The 14,762-nt window shown below is 62.9% G+C and overlaps 1 protein-coding gene across 1 annotated transcript in view; it reads right to left on the reverse strand.

Moving 5' to 3' along the window:
• ADAM33 (ADAM metallopeptidase domain 33) overlaps nucleotides 1-14,080 on the reverse strand; it is a 32,688-nt gene extending 18,608 nt beyond the window's left edge. Inside the window, exons 1-3 of the mRNA XM_077782540.1 lie at nucleotides 13,963-14,080; nucleotides 10,460-10,542; nucleotides 1,772-1,848 (exon numbers count right to left, since the gene is read on the reverse strand). Of these exons, the coding sequence (XP_077638666.1) occupies nucleotides 1,772-1,848; nucleotides 10,460-10,542; nucleotides 13,963-14,080 (278 nt within the window). The remainder of the gene's footprint in view (nucleotides 1-1,771; nucleotides 1,849-10,459; nucleotides 10,543-13,962) is intronic.
• Nucleotides 14,081-14,762: the final 682 nt, after the last annotated feature.

Here is a 14,762-nt window from a genome sequence, read left to right on the forward strand (position 1 = left end):
GGATGGCAGATCCCAGGGATGGCAGATCCCAGGGATGGCAGGTCCCGGGGATGGCAGAAGCCAGGGATGGGAGATCCCAGGGATGGCAGATCCCAGGGATGGCAGAAGCCAGGGATGGCAGATCCGGGGATGGCAGATCTGGGGATGGCAGGTCCCGGGGATGGCAGGTCCCGGGGATGGCAGGTCCCAGGGATGGCAGGTTCCAGGGATGGCAGATCCCAAGGGATGGCAGGTCCCAGGGATGGCAGGTCCCAGGGGATGGCAGGTCCCAGGGATGGCAGGTCCCAGGGGATGGCAGATCCCAGGGATGGCAGATCCGGGGATGGCAGGTCCCAGGGGATGGCAGATGCCAGGGATGGCAGATCCGGGGATGGCAGCTCACTCCTGGGCTGGCAGGGCCCTGTGGAAGGGCAGGACCCCTGCAGGGGGCTCAGCCACCCAGAGAAGGACAAGGGCCAGGTTTTCCCTGCTCTCAGTTTAGCTCAGCTTTGGGGTTTGGCCCGTCCCAAAGGTTCAGTTCTGCAGAAGAGAAGAGAGCAGCAGCACTCCCAGAACAGCCCTCCCGCCTCTCCTTTCTGCTGTGCAGCCAGCGTGGCCCCAGAAATGTCACTGCGGGCACGGCTGCGGCTTCCCAGCCTCTCCCCAGCCTCCTGCCGTGGGTGCTGGCACCGGGGCTGCAGTCACAGCTCAGACAGGGGACAGCAGCTCGGTCTGGCTCCTGCCAGCGACACGTGGGTGGCTGGCACGGGGACACGGGGACAGGGTGGGGACAGGGACGGGACAGCTGGGCTGAGGACACCGAAAGGCAAATAAATCCCCCCCACGCCCAGGGAGCTGGGCTGGGATGGCTGAGCCGGCCACAGCCCAGGCTGTCCCCACAGCCAGTCTGGGGTGCTGTGGGCTGCTCTGGGCGCTCAGGTCCCCTTTGTGCCACCATCCCCAGCTCAGGCTGAGCTCACCTCCTGCCCCCAGAGCCCCCCGGGCTGCCCCTCTCCCTCCTGCCCCTCTCCAGCACGGCAGAGTGGCACCGAGCAGGGCCAGGGGCCACTCCAGCGTGGCCAGGCCCGGAGCACAGCCAGAGCCAGGGCTAAGCTCTGCTCATCACTTCCAACCCCACCACCAACCCCCTGGCCACAGCCCTCAACACCCCCAGTTCCCCTTCCCGCACACCACAGGCTCCCCTGCTGGCACTGGGGGACACCGTGGGGGCTGGGTTTGCACCCCAAAGCGGCAGGAAGGGCTTCTGCCAGGAGCTCACCAGGGGACACAAACCCCCCAAGGGACAGAGAACTGGGGCTGCCCCAGCCCTGGAAGTGTCCAAGGCCAGGCTGAGCAGGGCCTGGAGCAGGTCCCAGGGGATGGCAGGTCCATGCCATGCATGTCCCTGCCCATGGCAGGGGTGGCAGAGCATCTTCAAGGTCCCTTCCAGCCCAAACCACTCTGGGGTTCTGGGGTTCTGTAAAATGCCACGAGGTCTGAGGCAGAGGGACATGGAGGGCAGGGCAGATGGACACAAGTTCTGGCCTTGTCCCAGGGGAGGCCAGGCTGGGTGAGTGGCACAGGGGACAGGGGACAGGTGCTGCTGCTGCCACCTGCATCCAAACTGCAGGGACGGAGCCCAGAAAGAGGCGACCAAGGTGGCAAAAGGAGCATTTCAGCCCAAATGGAGCCATGGGCTGTCCCTTCCCCTGCTGGACAGGGTGGCCAGGACACTGCCGGTGCTGGCAGGGGTCCCCAGTGTCCCCTCCCCAGTGCCAGCCCCGACACTCACTGGTTCCTCTCCAGCACCAGCACCAGCTCTTTGCCCTCGGCCGTCACAGCCACCTCTGCCCGGGCAGGCGCCGGCACCTGCAAGGGAAGGAGGGAACGAGGTCAGCAAAGGTCCCTGTGCCAGAACCTTCCTCTGCTCCCAGCTCCGGGGGCATCCCCGCCTCTCCTCCCCGGTCTGCTCCCCCCTCTGCACCCTGCCACGGGGAAAGTGGGATCCCTAATTCCCAGCCAGCCGGGATAACCGAGCATTCACGGAGATCCGGGATGAGGCAGCAAGTCCCAGCTCTGCTGGCAGCTTCCCCAGGGAAAGGCAGCGAGGGGGAGCAGGACAGGGGACAGGAGCAGAGCCAGGAGCATCCCGGGCTGGGCTCGGTGTGCTCGTCCCACCAGCTCTGCCTTGCTGACACAGGGAGACGGGCTCAGCCCTGGCAGGGTCAGTGCCCACGGGCACCCGGGGGATGGAAATCAGCACCAACGCCCCGGGCACAGGATGAGGGCCGTTAAAAATACCTCAGAACCGCGGGCAGAGAAAGGAAACTCTGACTCAGCTTCCCCAGGATGCCAGTGGTTTTACTCATTCCCTCTCTTCCGAGGGTGTTCAATGGAACCTGCCTTTGGATCCAGCCTGGCTCGGCCCAGCTGAGCGTGACAGGATGGGCCAGAGCCCAAAGTGCTGCCCTTTCCTGTGTCCCCACCCCCGTCCCCAGCGCCGAGGACACCGAGAGCGTGGCCCTGCCTGCTGCCATGCCTGGACTGTCCCCTCAGTCTGAGGTCCCCTCAGTCCGTCCCCATCCATGAAGCACACGGGGAGCTCAGGGGCTGCCAGCCCTCGGGATGGCCACGGGCCCCATCGTCTGGCCATGGACCCCATCGCCTGGCCATGGCCACGGGCCCCATCGCCTGGCCATGGCCACGGGCCCCATCACCTGGCCATGGCCACGGGCCCCATCGCCTGGCCATGGACCCCATCGCCTGGCCATGGCCACGGGCCCCATCACCTGGCCATGGCCACGGGCCCCATTGCCTGGCCATGGCCATGGGCCCCATCGCCTGACCATGGACCCCATCGCCTGGCCATGGCCACGGGCCCCATCACCTGGCCATGGCCACGGGCCCCGTCACCTGGCCATGGCCACGGGCCCCATTGCCTGGCCATGGCCATGGGCCCCATCGCCTGGCCATGGCCACGGGCCCGGTGTGCTTTTCCTGCCTCTGGAGGGAAAGGGGACAGGGGAAGGAGCTGTCCCCACATGACCCCGGGTCTGGCTGCTCTTGGCATCACAACTTTGCAGCTGGAACACAAGGAGCGCAGCAGGGAGGGGGCAGAGCTGGGTGATTCACGGCTTGGGACGGAACAGAGGTGAAATCCTGCTTCCCTAATTCCTACGGAGTTCGCTGTGCTCTTGCTCTTTCTGTAGCCCAGCCCTCCCACATATTGGGTATGGGGGGGACCGGGGGAGCCCCGGCCGGGCAGCCCCAGGGGACCCTCACCCTGAGCTCAGGACAAAGCATTTTGGGGTGCAGAGCAGCATTTCAGGGTGCAGAGCAGCATTTTGGAGCACCAGCACTGCTGCCCCGGTGTGGGGTTTGCACTCCAGGGTGGAGCTCCTGCACATCCCCCCGCAGGCTGCTCCAGGGCTGGGCCATCCAGAAAGCTGCTCCAGGGCTGGGCCATCCAGAAAGCTGCTCCAGGGCTGGGCCATCCCAGAAAGCTGCTCCAGGGCTGGGGCATCCAGAAAGCTGCTCAGCTGCCCGTGGGGCGGCTGTGTTCCGAGGAGCTCCGCGGGGCTGGGCTCAGGTCCGGAGGACAGCGAGGTGCCACTCCCGCCAGGCGGGATGTGGGATGGAGCCGGGATGGAGCCGGGAACGGGGATGGAGCTGGGATGGAGCCCGGAATGCAGATGGAGCAGGGAATGGGGATGGAACTAGGATGTGGGATGGAGCTGGGAACGGGGATGGAGCCGGGAACGGGGATGGAGCTGGGATGGAGCCCGGAATGGAGATGGAGCAGGGAATGGGGATGGAACTAGGATGTGGGGCTGGAGCAGGGAATGGGGATGGAGCTGCAGCCGGGCTGGCTGAGCCCCCCTGGCCTCCTGCTCCGTCTGCCCAGCTCCAAAAAAGGCGAGCAGCCACAGCACCCCAAGGAAACAGCCCCGGAGCAGAGGGAGGCGAGGCCCCGGCTCCGACACCTCCGGCGGGTCCCCGGCCCGACCGCGGCCCCGCCGAGCCCCGGGCAGGGGCTGATCCCCTCCTCCGGCGGCGCCGGGAACGGGCGGTATTTTTGGAACACGATCTTGTACAAACATCGCTCTCTGGCCAAACATGGTCTGTACATTTTTCTCGCCGTTTCCCTCCTTTCCCCCGCCTCTTGCCCTCCCTTTTTTTTCTCCCCGTCTCTGATCTCCCCAGCACCCGCTCCCTGCAGCCCTCTCCTCCTCCTCCCCAAGTCCCGGCCGGCTCCTTCCCGGTTTAGAATTCCCCAGCAATTACTCCCTGCCTCCACTCGAGAGCCGTTCCTGGCAAAATGTTCTTTCCCAGCTGCCGTCTTAAAGGGACACGGGGTAATCCCGGCGCCCAGCTCCCGTCCCATCTCCCGGGCTGCCAGAGGCTGCAAAACAACCGGCTGCTGCTGGGATTGACGGGATGCACCACAAGCTCTCCCCCGTGCCTCAGTTTCCTCTGAGAGCTCCTGGAGGGGCAGGGGGAGCAGGGGATGGATCCTGGTTCCAGCTGGGACGGGCCCAGCTCAGCTCCTGGAGGGATCAGCAGCAGTAAAAGCAGGGAAAGAGGAATGCGGGCAGCCCTTGTGCCAGCAGGAGTCCCGTGCCCGCTCTGAGCCCGGGCAGGGTGGCTGCAGTGCTAAAGGCTGCTCCTCGTGCCTCGGGCCTGCCAGGGAGCCGGGCCCCAGCGCTCCTCGGATCTGCACTGGGAATGATCCAGGATCAGCTCCTCCCTGCGCTCCAGCATCCTCCTGCTCCAGCGTCCTCCTGCTCCAGCATCCTCCTGCTCCAGCATCCTCCTGCTCCAGCGTCCTCCTGCTCCAGCATCCTCCAGTTCCAGCGTCCTCCTGCTCCAGCATCCTCCTGCTCCAGCACCCTCCTGCTCCAGCATCCTCCTGCTCCAGCGTCCTCCTGCTCCAGCATCCTCCAGCTCCAGCATCCTCCAGTTCCAGCATCCTCCAGCTCCAGCACCCTCCTGCTCCAGCGTCCTCCTGCTCCAGCATCCTCCAGTTCCAGCATCCTCCAGTTCCAGCATCCTCCTGCTCCAGCATCCTCCTGCTCCAGCATCCTCCTGCTCCAGCGTCCTCCTGCTCCAGCATCCTCCAGTTCCAGCATCCTCCTGCTCCAGCATCCTCCAGTTCCAGCATCCTCCTGCTCCAGCGTCCTCCAGTTCCAGCATCCTCCTGCTCCAGCGTCCTCCAGTTCCAGCATCCTCCTGCTCCAGCATCCTCCAGTTCCAGCGTCCTCCTGCTCCAGCATCCTCCAGTTCCAGCATCCTCCAGTTCCAGCATCCTCCTGCTCCAGCATCCTCCTGCTCCAGCGTCCTCCTGCTCCAGCATCCTCCAGCTCCAGCGTCCTCCAGCTCCAGCATCCTCCAGTTCCAGCACCCTCCTGCTCCAGCATCCTCCTGCTCCAGCATCCTCCTGCTCCAGCATCCTCCTGCTCCAGCATCCTCCAGTTCCAGCATCCTCCAGTTCCAGCATCCTCCAGTTCCAGCATCCTCCAGTTCCAGCATCCTCCTGCTCCAGCATCCTCCAGTTCCAGCGTCCTCCTGCTCCAGCATCCTCCTGCTCCAGCGTCCTCCAGTTCCAGCGTCCTCCTGCTCCAGCATCCTCCTGCTCCAGCGCCCTCCAGTTCCATTATCATCCCTGGCTCCAGCATCGTTCCAAGGTCCGGCATCATCCTGGATTCCAGAATGTTCCCAGGTTCCAATATCGTTCCTGGCTCCAGCATCATTCCAAAGCCCAGCATCCTCCAGGGCTCCAGTATCACCCCAGGTTCCAATATCAGCCTGGGCTGCAGCAATTTATCAGGTCAGCATTATCCCAAGGTCCAGCATCATCCTGGATTCCGGAACATTCCCAGCATCATGCCAGGTTCCAATACCATCCCAGGCTCCAGCAGCCTCCTGGGCTCTGCCATTGTCTCAGGCTCCAGCATCATCCCAAACTGCAGCACAATCCTGTGCACCAGCACTGTCCTGGGATCCAGCAACATCCCAAACATCAGCATCATCCCAGGCTCCAATATGATCCCACGCTTCAGCAGCACCCCAGGCTCCAGCACATTCCAAGTTCCAGCACGATTTGAGGCTCCAGCACATCCCAGACTCCAGGATCACCATCCTGGGCTCCAGCCCCTTGCCAGGCTCCTCTTGCTCCTCCATCTCGTTGCTCCAGCCCCCATGACAGAACAGAGTTCCAGTCCTTGCCGAGGCTGCAGGAAGCGCCTTCTCTCAGCCCTGGCTGTGGGTGCAGGTGGTGGCCCCTCTCCAGGACATCCCAGCACCTCCAGTCCCACAGGGGCTGGAATTGTGGAATTGCAGCTGGGATGACTCTGCCCTGGCCAGGCCCCAGCCCGTGCCTGGCCCAGAGACCCTCCAGGTCCAGCTCCAGTCTGGTTTTACTTTTCACTGCCTTGATGAGAAAAACCCCAGGGCTCTGCAGAGGGCCAAGGGGGTTCAGCTGCTCTTCCCCAGCTCCCCAGAGCTCCCAGCACTCTCCTGATCCAGGCTGCCTCCCTCCCTGCCGGGAAGCTCCCGCTGCAGGACGGAGCTCAGGGAGCATGGAGCTCGCTGGGCAATCACCCAGAGCTCAGCTCCCAGCCAGGTCCAGCCCGGCCATCTGCTCGGGCAGCTCCCACACGCCCCCAGCCCCCGCGGAAGCTCCCAGAGCCCGGACGTGACGGGCAGGACACGTGAGGGATGGAGGCTACCAGGAGATGCTCCGTGGAGGATTTGCTGATGGGATTTGCAGCTGCTGCAGCAGCTGGGCCGCACCAGGGCTGCCCCAGGCAGGCGGGTGCCAGTGCTGAGCCCGGAGCAGCACGGCTCGGGATTCAGTGCTTGGCCAACACGGCTGGAGCACCCATGGACAGCAGCACCCATGGATGATAGCAGCACCCATGGACAGCAGCACCCATGGATGATAGCAGCACCCATGGACAGCAGCACCCATGAATGATAGCAGCACCCATGGACAGCAGCACCCATGAATGATAGCAGCACCCAGGGCCAGCGGTGTCCCAGGGCCGCCAGGGGAAAGGGGACACGGCGATATCACCGGGGCCCATGGGATAGCCGGAGCATCCCAGCACCGCCCCAGGGCAGGGATGCAGGAGCCCGCGATGTCACCAGGATGTCACTGGGATGTCACCGGGATGTCACCGTGATGTCACTGCAATGTCACTGCAATGTCACCGGGATGTCACCGGGATGTCACCGGGATGTCACCGGGATGTCACCGCAATGTCACCGCAATGTCACCGCAATGTCACCGCAATGTCACCGGGATGTCACCAGGTGCCGCGGTCCCACGGGCGGGGATGCTGCCTCGGGGCAGAGCGGGCTGCCGGCCTTTCCCGGCCGTGTTCATTTGCAGCATCTCTGCCGGGGGGCAGGAGGAGACACGGGGCACAGAACAGGGCAGAGAACGACACCGACACCGACCCCGGGCCCGGGCCAAGGGGCAGCGCCCGGCCCTGCCCGGCCACCCATCCCTGCCCCGAGCCCCCCACTCTGGCTCCAAGCCCCCGCTCCGGCCCCGAGCCCCCCGCTCCGGCCCGAGCCCCCCGCTCTGGTTCCAAGCCCCCGCTCCGGCCCCGAGCCCCCCGCTCTGGCCCTGAGCCCCCCGCTCTGGCCCCGAGCCCCCCGCTCTGGCCCTGAGCCCCCCGCTCCGGCCCGAGGCCCCCGCTCCGGCCCCGAGCCCCCCGCTCTGGCCCCGAGCACGCCCCTCTCCCCCCGCTCTGCCGGGAACAGGAGGCTCCTTGTCCCACTGGCCGGGCTGCGGGACGGCAATGCCGGGAAACACCGGCACCTTCCCGGTGCCCCGGAATGCCCCGCGGCCCCCGGTGCCCCGGAATGCCCCGGCTGCGGCCCGCGCCCCCTGTGCCCCCGGGGGCACCGGGCGGTGGCAGGAGCAGAAATAAACCTGCCCACCCCGCGTTCCCTTCTCATTGGGTCCAGTTAAATATAGACAGAGCCGGGGCTGCCCGCCGGGGAAGGACACTTCACCAGGGAGGGACACTTCACCAGGCAGGGACATTTCACCAGGGAGGGGACATTTCACCAGGCAGGGACATTTCACCAGGGTGGGGACACTTCACCAGGCAGGGACATTTCACCAGGGAGGGGACATTTCACCAGGCAGGGACATTTCTCCAGGGAGGGGACATTTCACCAGGCAGGGACATTTCACCAGGCAGGGACATTTCTCCAGGGAGGGGACATTTCACCAGGGAGGGACATTTCACCAGGCAGGGACACTTCACCAGGCAGGGACATTTCTCCAGGGAGGGGACATTTCTCCAGGGTGGGGACATTTCTCCAGGGAGGGGACATTTCACCAGGCAGGGACATTTCTCCAGGGAGGGAACATTTCTCCAGGCTGACCACAGCACCCACACGGGCCCTTCCAGCTGCTGCAGGAGCAGCCAGCCCAGGTTCCCCTGGAGAAGGCACTGCCCAGCCCCTGTGAGAGCCAGGGGACCACAAACCCCCTTCCCAAGCCCAGCTGGCTCCGCTTTGGCATCTCCTGGAGCGAGGAGGGCTGGCTTGGACCATCTCAGGTGCGATGCCAGCAGAGACCCCTCCCAGCAGAGCAAGCAGCCCCTCGGAGCGTCTGAATCACAGCTGGAAGGGCTGGACCTGCCCAAAGGAACCCCCAGCCCCTCCCGGAGGGCAAGGCTGGCCACAGGCAGCTCCTCCAGGGATGTGGGGACACCAGGGGTGGCAGGGAGGGGGGGGACAGGCTGGCAGGAGGGCACTGCTCCCAGGTCTGGCAGCACTTTCCCTTGGCTGCTCCTCCTACCCCAGCCACAGCAGGAGCTGACAGATCACTCCAGCTCCTCTCTCCAAGCTCTCCAGCTGCCTTCCACTCACCCTGCAGCTCCTGGCCATCCTCCTCCTGCCCAGCACTCATTTAACACCATGTTTAATTAACTCACTGCTGCACCCTCTGCTTTCCCTGATCATCACCTGAGGATGGTGATAGATCCTGCAACTGCCCAGTCTGCTCATGGATCCTGAAATCCAGCCCCTGCCCATGGATCTGAAATCCAGCCCCTGCCCATGGATCAGAAATCCAGCCCCTCTCCATGGATCTGAAATCCACACCCTGCCCATGGATCTGAAATCCAGCCCCTCTCCATGGATCATTTCTGAAATCCAGCCCCTCTCCATGGATCTGAAATCCAGTCCCTGCCCATGGATCTGAAATCCAGCCCCTCTCCATGGATCTGAAATCCAGTCCCTGCCCATGGATCTGAAATCCAGCCCCTCTCCATGGATCTGAAATCCAGTCCCTGCCCATGGATCTGAAATCCAGCCCCTCTCCATGGATCTGAAATCCAGCCCCTCTCCATGGATCATTTCTGAAATTTGTGGATCATTTCTGAAATCCAGCCCCTCTCCGTGGATCATTTCTGGAATCCAGCCCCTCTCTGTGGATCATTTCTGAAATCTGTGGATCATTTCTGGAATCCAGCCCCTCTCTGTGGATCATTTCTGAAATCTGTGGATCATTTCTGGAATCCAGCCCCTCTCCATGGATCATTTCTGGAATCCAGCCCCTCTCCATGGATCATTTCTGGAATCCAGCCCCTCTCTGTGGATCATTTCTGGAATCCAGCCCCTCTCCGTGGATCATTTCTGGAATCCAGCCCCTCTCTGTGGATCATTTCTGAAATCTGTGGATCATTTCTGGAATCCAGCCCCTCTCTGTGGATCATTTCTGAAATCTGTGGATCATTTCTGGAATCCAGCCCCTCTCTGTGGATCATTTCTGAAATCTGTGGATCATTTCTGGAATCCAGCCCCTCTCCATGGATCATTTCTGGAATCCAGCCCCTCTCCATGGATCATTTCTGGAATCCAGCCCCTCTCCGTGGATCATTTCTGGAATCCAGCCCCTCTCTGTGGATCATTTCTGGAATCCAGCCCCTCTCCGTGGATCATTTCTGGAATCCAGCCCCTCTCTGTGGATCATTTCTGGAATCCGTGGATCATTTCTGGAATCCAGCCCCTCTCTGTGGATCATTTCTGGAATCCATGGATCATTTCTGGAATCCAGCCCCTCTCCATGGATCATTTCTGAAATCTGTGGATCATTTCTGAAATCCAGCCCCTCTCCATGGATCATTTCTGGAATCCAGCCCCTCTCCGTGGATCATTTCTGGAATCCAGCCCCTCTCCGTGGATCATTTCTGGAATCCAGCCCCTCTCTGTGGATCATTTCTGGAATCCAGCCCCTCTCCGTGGATCATTTCTGGAATCCAGCCCCTCTCCGTGGATCATTTCTGGAATCCAGCCCCTCTCTGTGGATCATTTCTGGAATCCGTGGATCATTTCTGGAATCCAGCCCCTCTCCGTGGATCATTTCTGGAATCCAGCCCCTCTCGGCGGCTCCTGCAGGCTCCAGCCCTGGGGTCCCCCCGAGCTCGGCCGCAGGAGCTGCAGCCCCTGCCCTTACCTGCTCCTGCGGGCTGGCGGCTCTGCGGGCGCGGCCCCCCAGCAGCCAGCGAGGGGTGACCCGTTCTCCGAGGGACGGCGGCCCTGGGGAGGAGAAGAGCTGCTGAGCAGAGCTGAGGGAGCCCCAGAGCTGGAGCCCCTCCAGCCACGGCACAGGGGTTGGGAAGGGACGGAGCTGAGCACCAACACCCAGAGCCTCCCTGGGTGTCCCGGGGGATGGACCGAGCACAAGGCACTGTCACCCCTCCCCGGCCAGCCCCTCACCGCCGGCTCTGCCCTCAGCCTGGAAGGCTCCCAGGAGCATTGCTCCCACCCAGGCCCCACAGCAGGGGCCTAAATCCCCTGAATCTCCACCCTGGAGAAGCAGCTGGCACGGGGGAGATGTGGCTGCCCCGGATCCACGGAATGTCCCAGGCCAGGCTGGACACTGGGGCTGGAGCAGCCTGGCACAGTGGGAGCTGTCCCTGCCATGGCAGGGGTGGCACTGGTGGGATTTAAGGTCCCTTCCAACCCAACCATCCCATGGCTCTGTGATTTGTGGGAAGTGTGGTTCCAGCACCCCAAATCCAGCCACGCTCTTTGCAGCCAGGGCTGGGCAGGAGCAGGAACAGGAGCAGGAGCAGGAGCAGGAACAGGAGCAGGAACAGGAGCAGGAACAGGAGCAGGAGCAGGAGCAGGAACAGGAGCAGGAGCAGGAACAGGAGCAGGAGCAGGAGCAGGAGCAGGAGCAGGAGCAGGAGCAGGAGAGGAGCAGGAGCAGGAGAGGAGCAGGAGCAGGAACAGGAGCAGGAGCAGGAGCAGGAACAGGAGCAGGAGCAGGAACAGGGGCAGGAACAGGAGCAGGAGCAGGAACAGGGGCAGGAACAGGAGCAGGAGCAGGAACAGGAGCAGGAGCAGGAACAGGAACAGGAGCAGGAGCAGGAGCAGGAACAGGAGCAGGAACAGGAGCAGGAACAGGAGCAGGAGAGGAGCAGGAGCAGGAACAGGAGCAGGAGCAGGAGCAGGAGCAGGAGCAGGAACAGGAGCAGGAGCAGGAACAGGAACAGGAGCAGGAGCAGGAGAGGAGCAGGAGCAGGAACAGGAGCAGGAGCAGGAGAGGAGCAGGAACAGGGGCAGGAACAGGAGCAGGAGCAGGAACAGGAGCAGGAGCAGGAACAGGAGCAGGAACAGGAGCAGGAGAGGAGCAGGAGCAGGAGCAGGAACAGGAGCAGGAGCAGGAACAGGAACAGGAGCAGGAACAGGAGCAGGAGAGGAGCAGGAGCAGGAGCAGGAGCAGGAACAGGAGCAGGAGAGGAGCAGGAACAGGAGCAGGAGCAGGAACAGGAGCAGGAACAGGAACAGGAGCAGGAACAGGAGCAGGAGAGGAGCAGAAGCAGGAACAGGAGCAGGAGCAGGAACAGGAGCAGGAACAGGAGCAGGAGAGGAGCAGGAACAGGAGCAGGAACAGGAACAGGAGCAGGAACAGGAACAGGAGCAGGAGCAGGAGAGGAGCAGGAACAGGAGCAGGAGCAGGAGCAGGAAACAGGAGAGGAGCAGAGCAGGGACAGCAGCAGAGCAGAGGAGCTGGCAGGGCTGTGGCCCATCAGGGTTTGTCTGAGCTATCCCAGCCCCCCGGGCAGGCAGCACAAGCCATTCCTTGGCTCCAGCCAAGGCAGACAGACTTTCTAAGATTATTTCTTTCCTAAACAATGTGGCTGGATTTGACTGCAGCGCAGGGAGCAGCCACTGATGACTTAAGCCTGGATGACAACAGAAGAAAAAATTCAAATCTGAAGCTGCTGCAGAGAGGGGACGAGGCTGAACAAAAATGTCAAGGGTTGGGCCACCTTGCCAAGCCAAATGTTGTCAGGGAGAGCTTGGATGGAATTATCTTCCCCAGCAAAGTTATTTACTCAGAGAGTGGAATAACAGGGCTCAGGGCTCTGTGATTTTACAAGCTTGTTTTGGTTCCCCTTGCCGAGACCCGGGGCTTTGGCTCGAGGGAAGATGAAGTTATTGAAAGACAAAAGGAAAACAAAGGTGGAGTTACGGGCTGGGAATTGCTGCTGGAGCTTTTGGGATCAGGTCACCCCGCCCGGCCACCTTTGTTCCCCGGGAGCGCCCGGCGCTATCGCCCGAGGTATTTAATCGGTTCCATTAAATATAGCTCGGAATCAGATTCCAGGAATAGCTGCAGATAAGGGGTGGCACCATCCCAGCTTCCTTCTCCTCACCTCCTCCCAGAGCAGGAGCCAGGCCCTCCACCCCAGCCACACACGAGCTGCTTTTCCACGGGGAAACTGAGGCACGGAGTCAGCCGCGCCGGGGCAGCCGCTCCGGTGGGGTTTGGTGCCCTCCCATTTCAGGGCAGAGGAATAAATCCCACTGCTTTTAATTCCCAGAGGAGGAGGGCAGGGAGCGCTGCCTGCCCCGGCTCTCCCACGCCAGCTGGGGAGAGGATGGGACGCGAGGGGCGGCTCTGCTGGGCTGGGCTCCGGGCCACGTCCCAGAAATCCCTCAGTTAGGAGGTTTAAGAGACGAGATTTAAGTTACGATCTTTTAAATTTCCCACTGTTTTGTTTGTAGTTTTTGCTGGGAATCTGAGAGACTCAGAGCACGAGACGGGCCCTCCAAAATAAACCCAAATGTAGCACAGAAAGGGTTTCCCACATCCCCCTTCCCTGATTTCCTGGAAACCACTCATTCCCAGCCCTTTTTGGGAGCGCTGTGGGGAACAGCGCTGCTCGGGCGTTCGGGATGCCGGACCCCGAGCTCGGGGCTGGGGGAGCCCCGAAGGAGCCTGCAGGGGCCGGGATCCATGCAGCGGGCAGCTTTCCCCTCTCCTCTCCATCCGAGCAGGGCTCTGGCCCCAGCGCCCTCCCTGCTCCCCTCCCAGCTCCCGGCTCTCTCGGGGTAGCTGGAAAACTCCGAGCAGCAGCCGAGCCCGGCAGAGCTCGGAAGAGAAAGAAATAATAGCAAAAAATGCGCTCTGGGTGGAGGAACATCAGCCCTGACTTCTTGGGATGGCTGGGGAAGGAAATAGGGATGAGGAAGACGCTGCAGGAGGCCGAAGGGAAACTGGCACCCCCCTCTCCTCCTCCGGCTCCCATTTAAAACGCGATAGGAGCCTCTGGGGAAAATCCGTATTTCCTCACCAACGGAACGAGCCACGTTTCACGGCGAAACCCGCAGGCAGCCCAGACCCCGAGCTCGTTCCCGAGAGCCGCGGAACGGGGGCTGTGAGCCGGGGCTCCGGGGCTGCGAGCCGGTCCCGGCCCGGTGCCGGGGCTGCCCGGTCCCGGCCCGGCCCAGCCCGTCCCTCCGGCCGGCGGGGCCCGGCGGGGGCAGCGCGGAGCGCCGAGCGGGGGCTGGGGGTCCCGGGGGCGCGGGGGAGCGAGCGCAGCCCGGAGCCCCATCCCAACCCGTCCGCATCCCCATTCCCATCCCATCCCATTCCCATTCCCATCCCACCCCCACCGCTGTCCCTTCCGCCCCATCCCCACCCGCGCCCCCAGCCCCCCTTACCTGCCGGCCCCGCCCGGCCCCGCGGGGGGAGCCCCAGCAGGACCCCCAGGAGGGCGAGGCGGAGCCCCCAGCCCGTGGCCGAGCCCCGGCGGGGCCCGGGGGGGCCCGGCCCGGCCATGCCGCCGCTCCCGGGCTGTCACCGCCCCGACTCGGCGCCTCCGGCCCGACCTCCTCCTCTTTATGCCGCCGGGTCCCTCCCCCGCCGCGGAGCCCCGAGCGCGGCCGGCCCGGCCGGGGGGCGGCGGGGAGGGGGCGGCTTTGTTCGCCCGGATTTATTGCTGTGATTCTTGGCCCGGCCCGGCCGCGTAATGAGAACCAGACCCGCGGCTCGGCGGCTCCCAGGCTTCCCCCGCCTGCCGCGGCTCCATCCATCACCCATCCGTTATACATCCACCATCCATCATCCATCTGTCATCCATTCGTTATATATCCACCATCCATCCATCATCCATCCATCATCCATCCATTCATCCATCCATCCATCATCCATCCATCCATCCATCCATCCATCCATCCATCCATCCATCATCCATCATCCATCCATCCATCCATCCATCATCCATCCATCATCCATCCATCCATCCATCCATCATCCATCCATCCATCCATCATCCATCCATCCATCCATCCATCATCCATCATCCATCCATCCATCCATCCATCATCCATCCATCATCCATCCATCCATCATCCATCCATCCATCCATCCATCATCCATCCATCCATCCATACATCCATCCATCCATCATCCATCATCCATCCATCATCCATCCATCCATCATCCATCATCCATCCATCAT

This window comes from Lonchura striata, chromosome 4 (genome assembly GCF_046129695.1).
Source record: "Lonchura striata isolate bLonStr1 chromosome 4, bLonStr1.mat, whole genome shotgun sequence".
Lineage (NCBI taxonomy): Eukaryota > Metazoa > Chordata > Aves > Passeriformes > Estrildidae > Lonchura > Lonchura striata.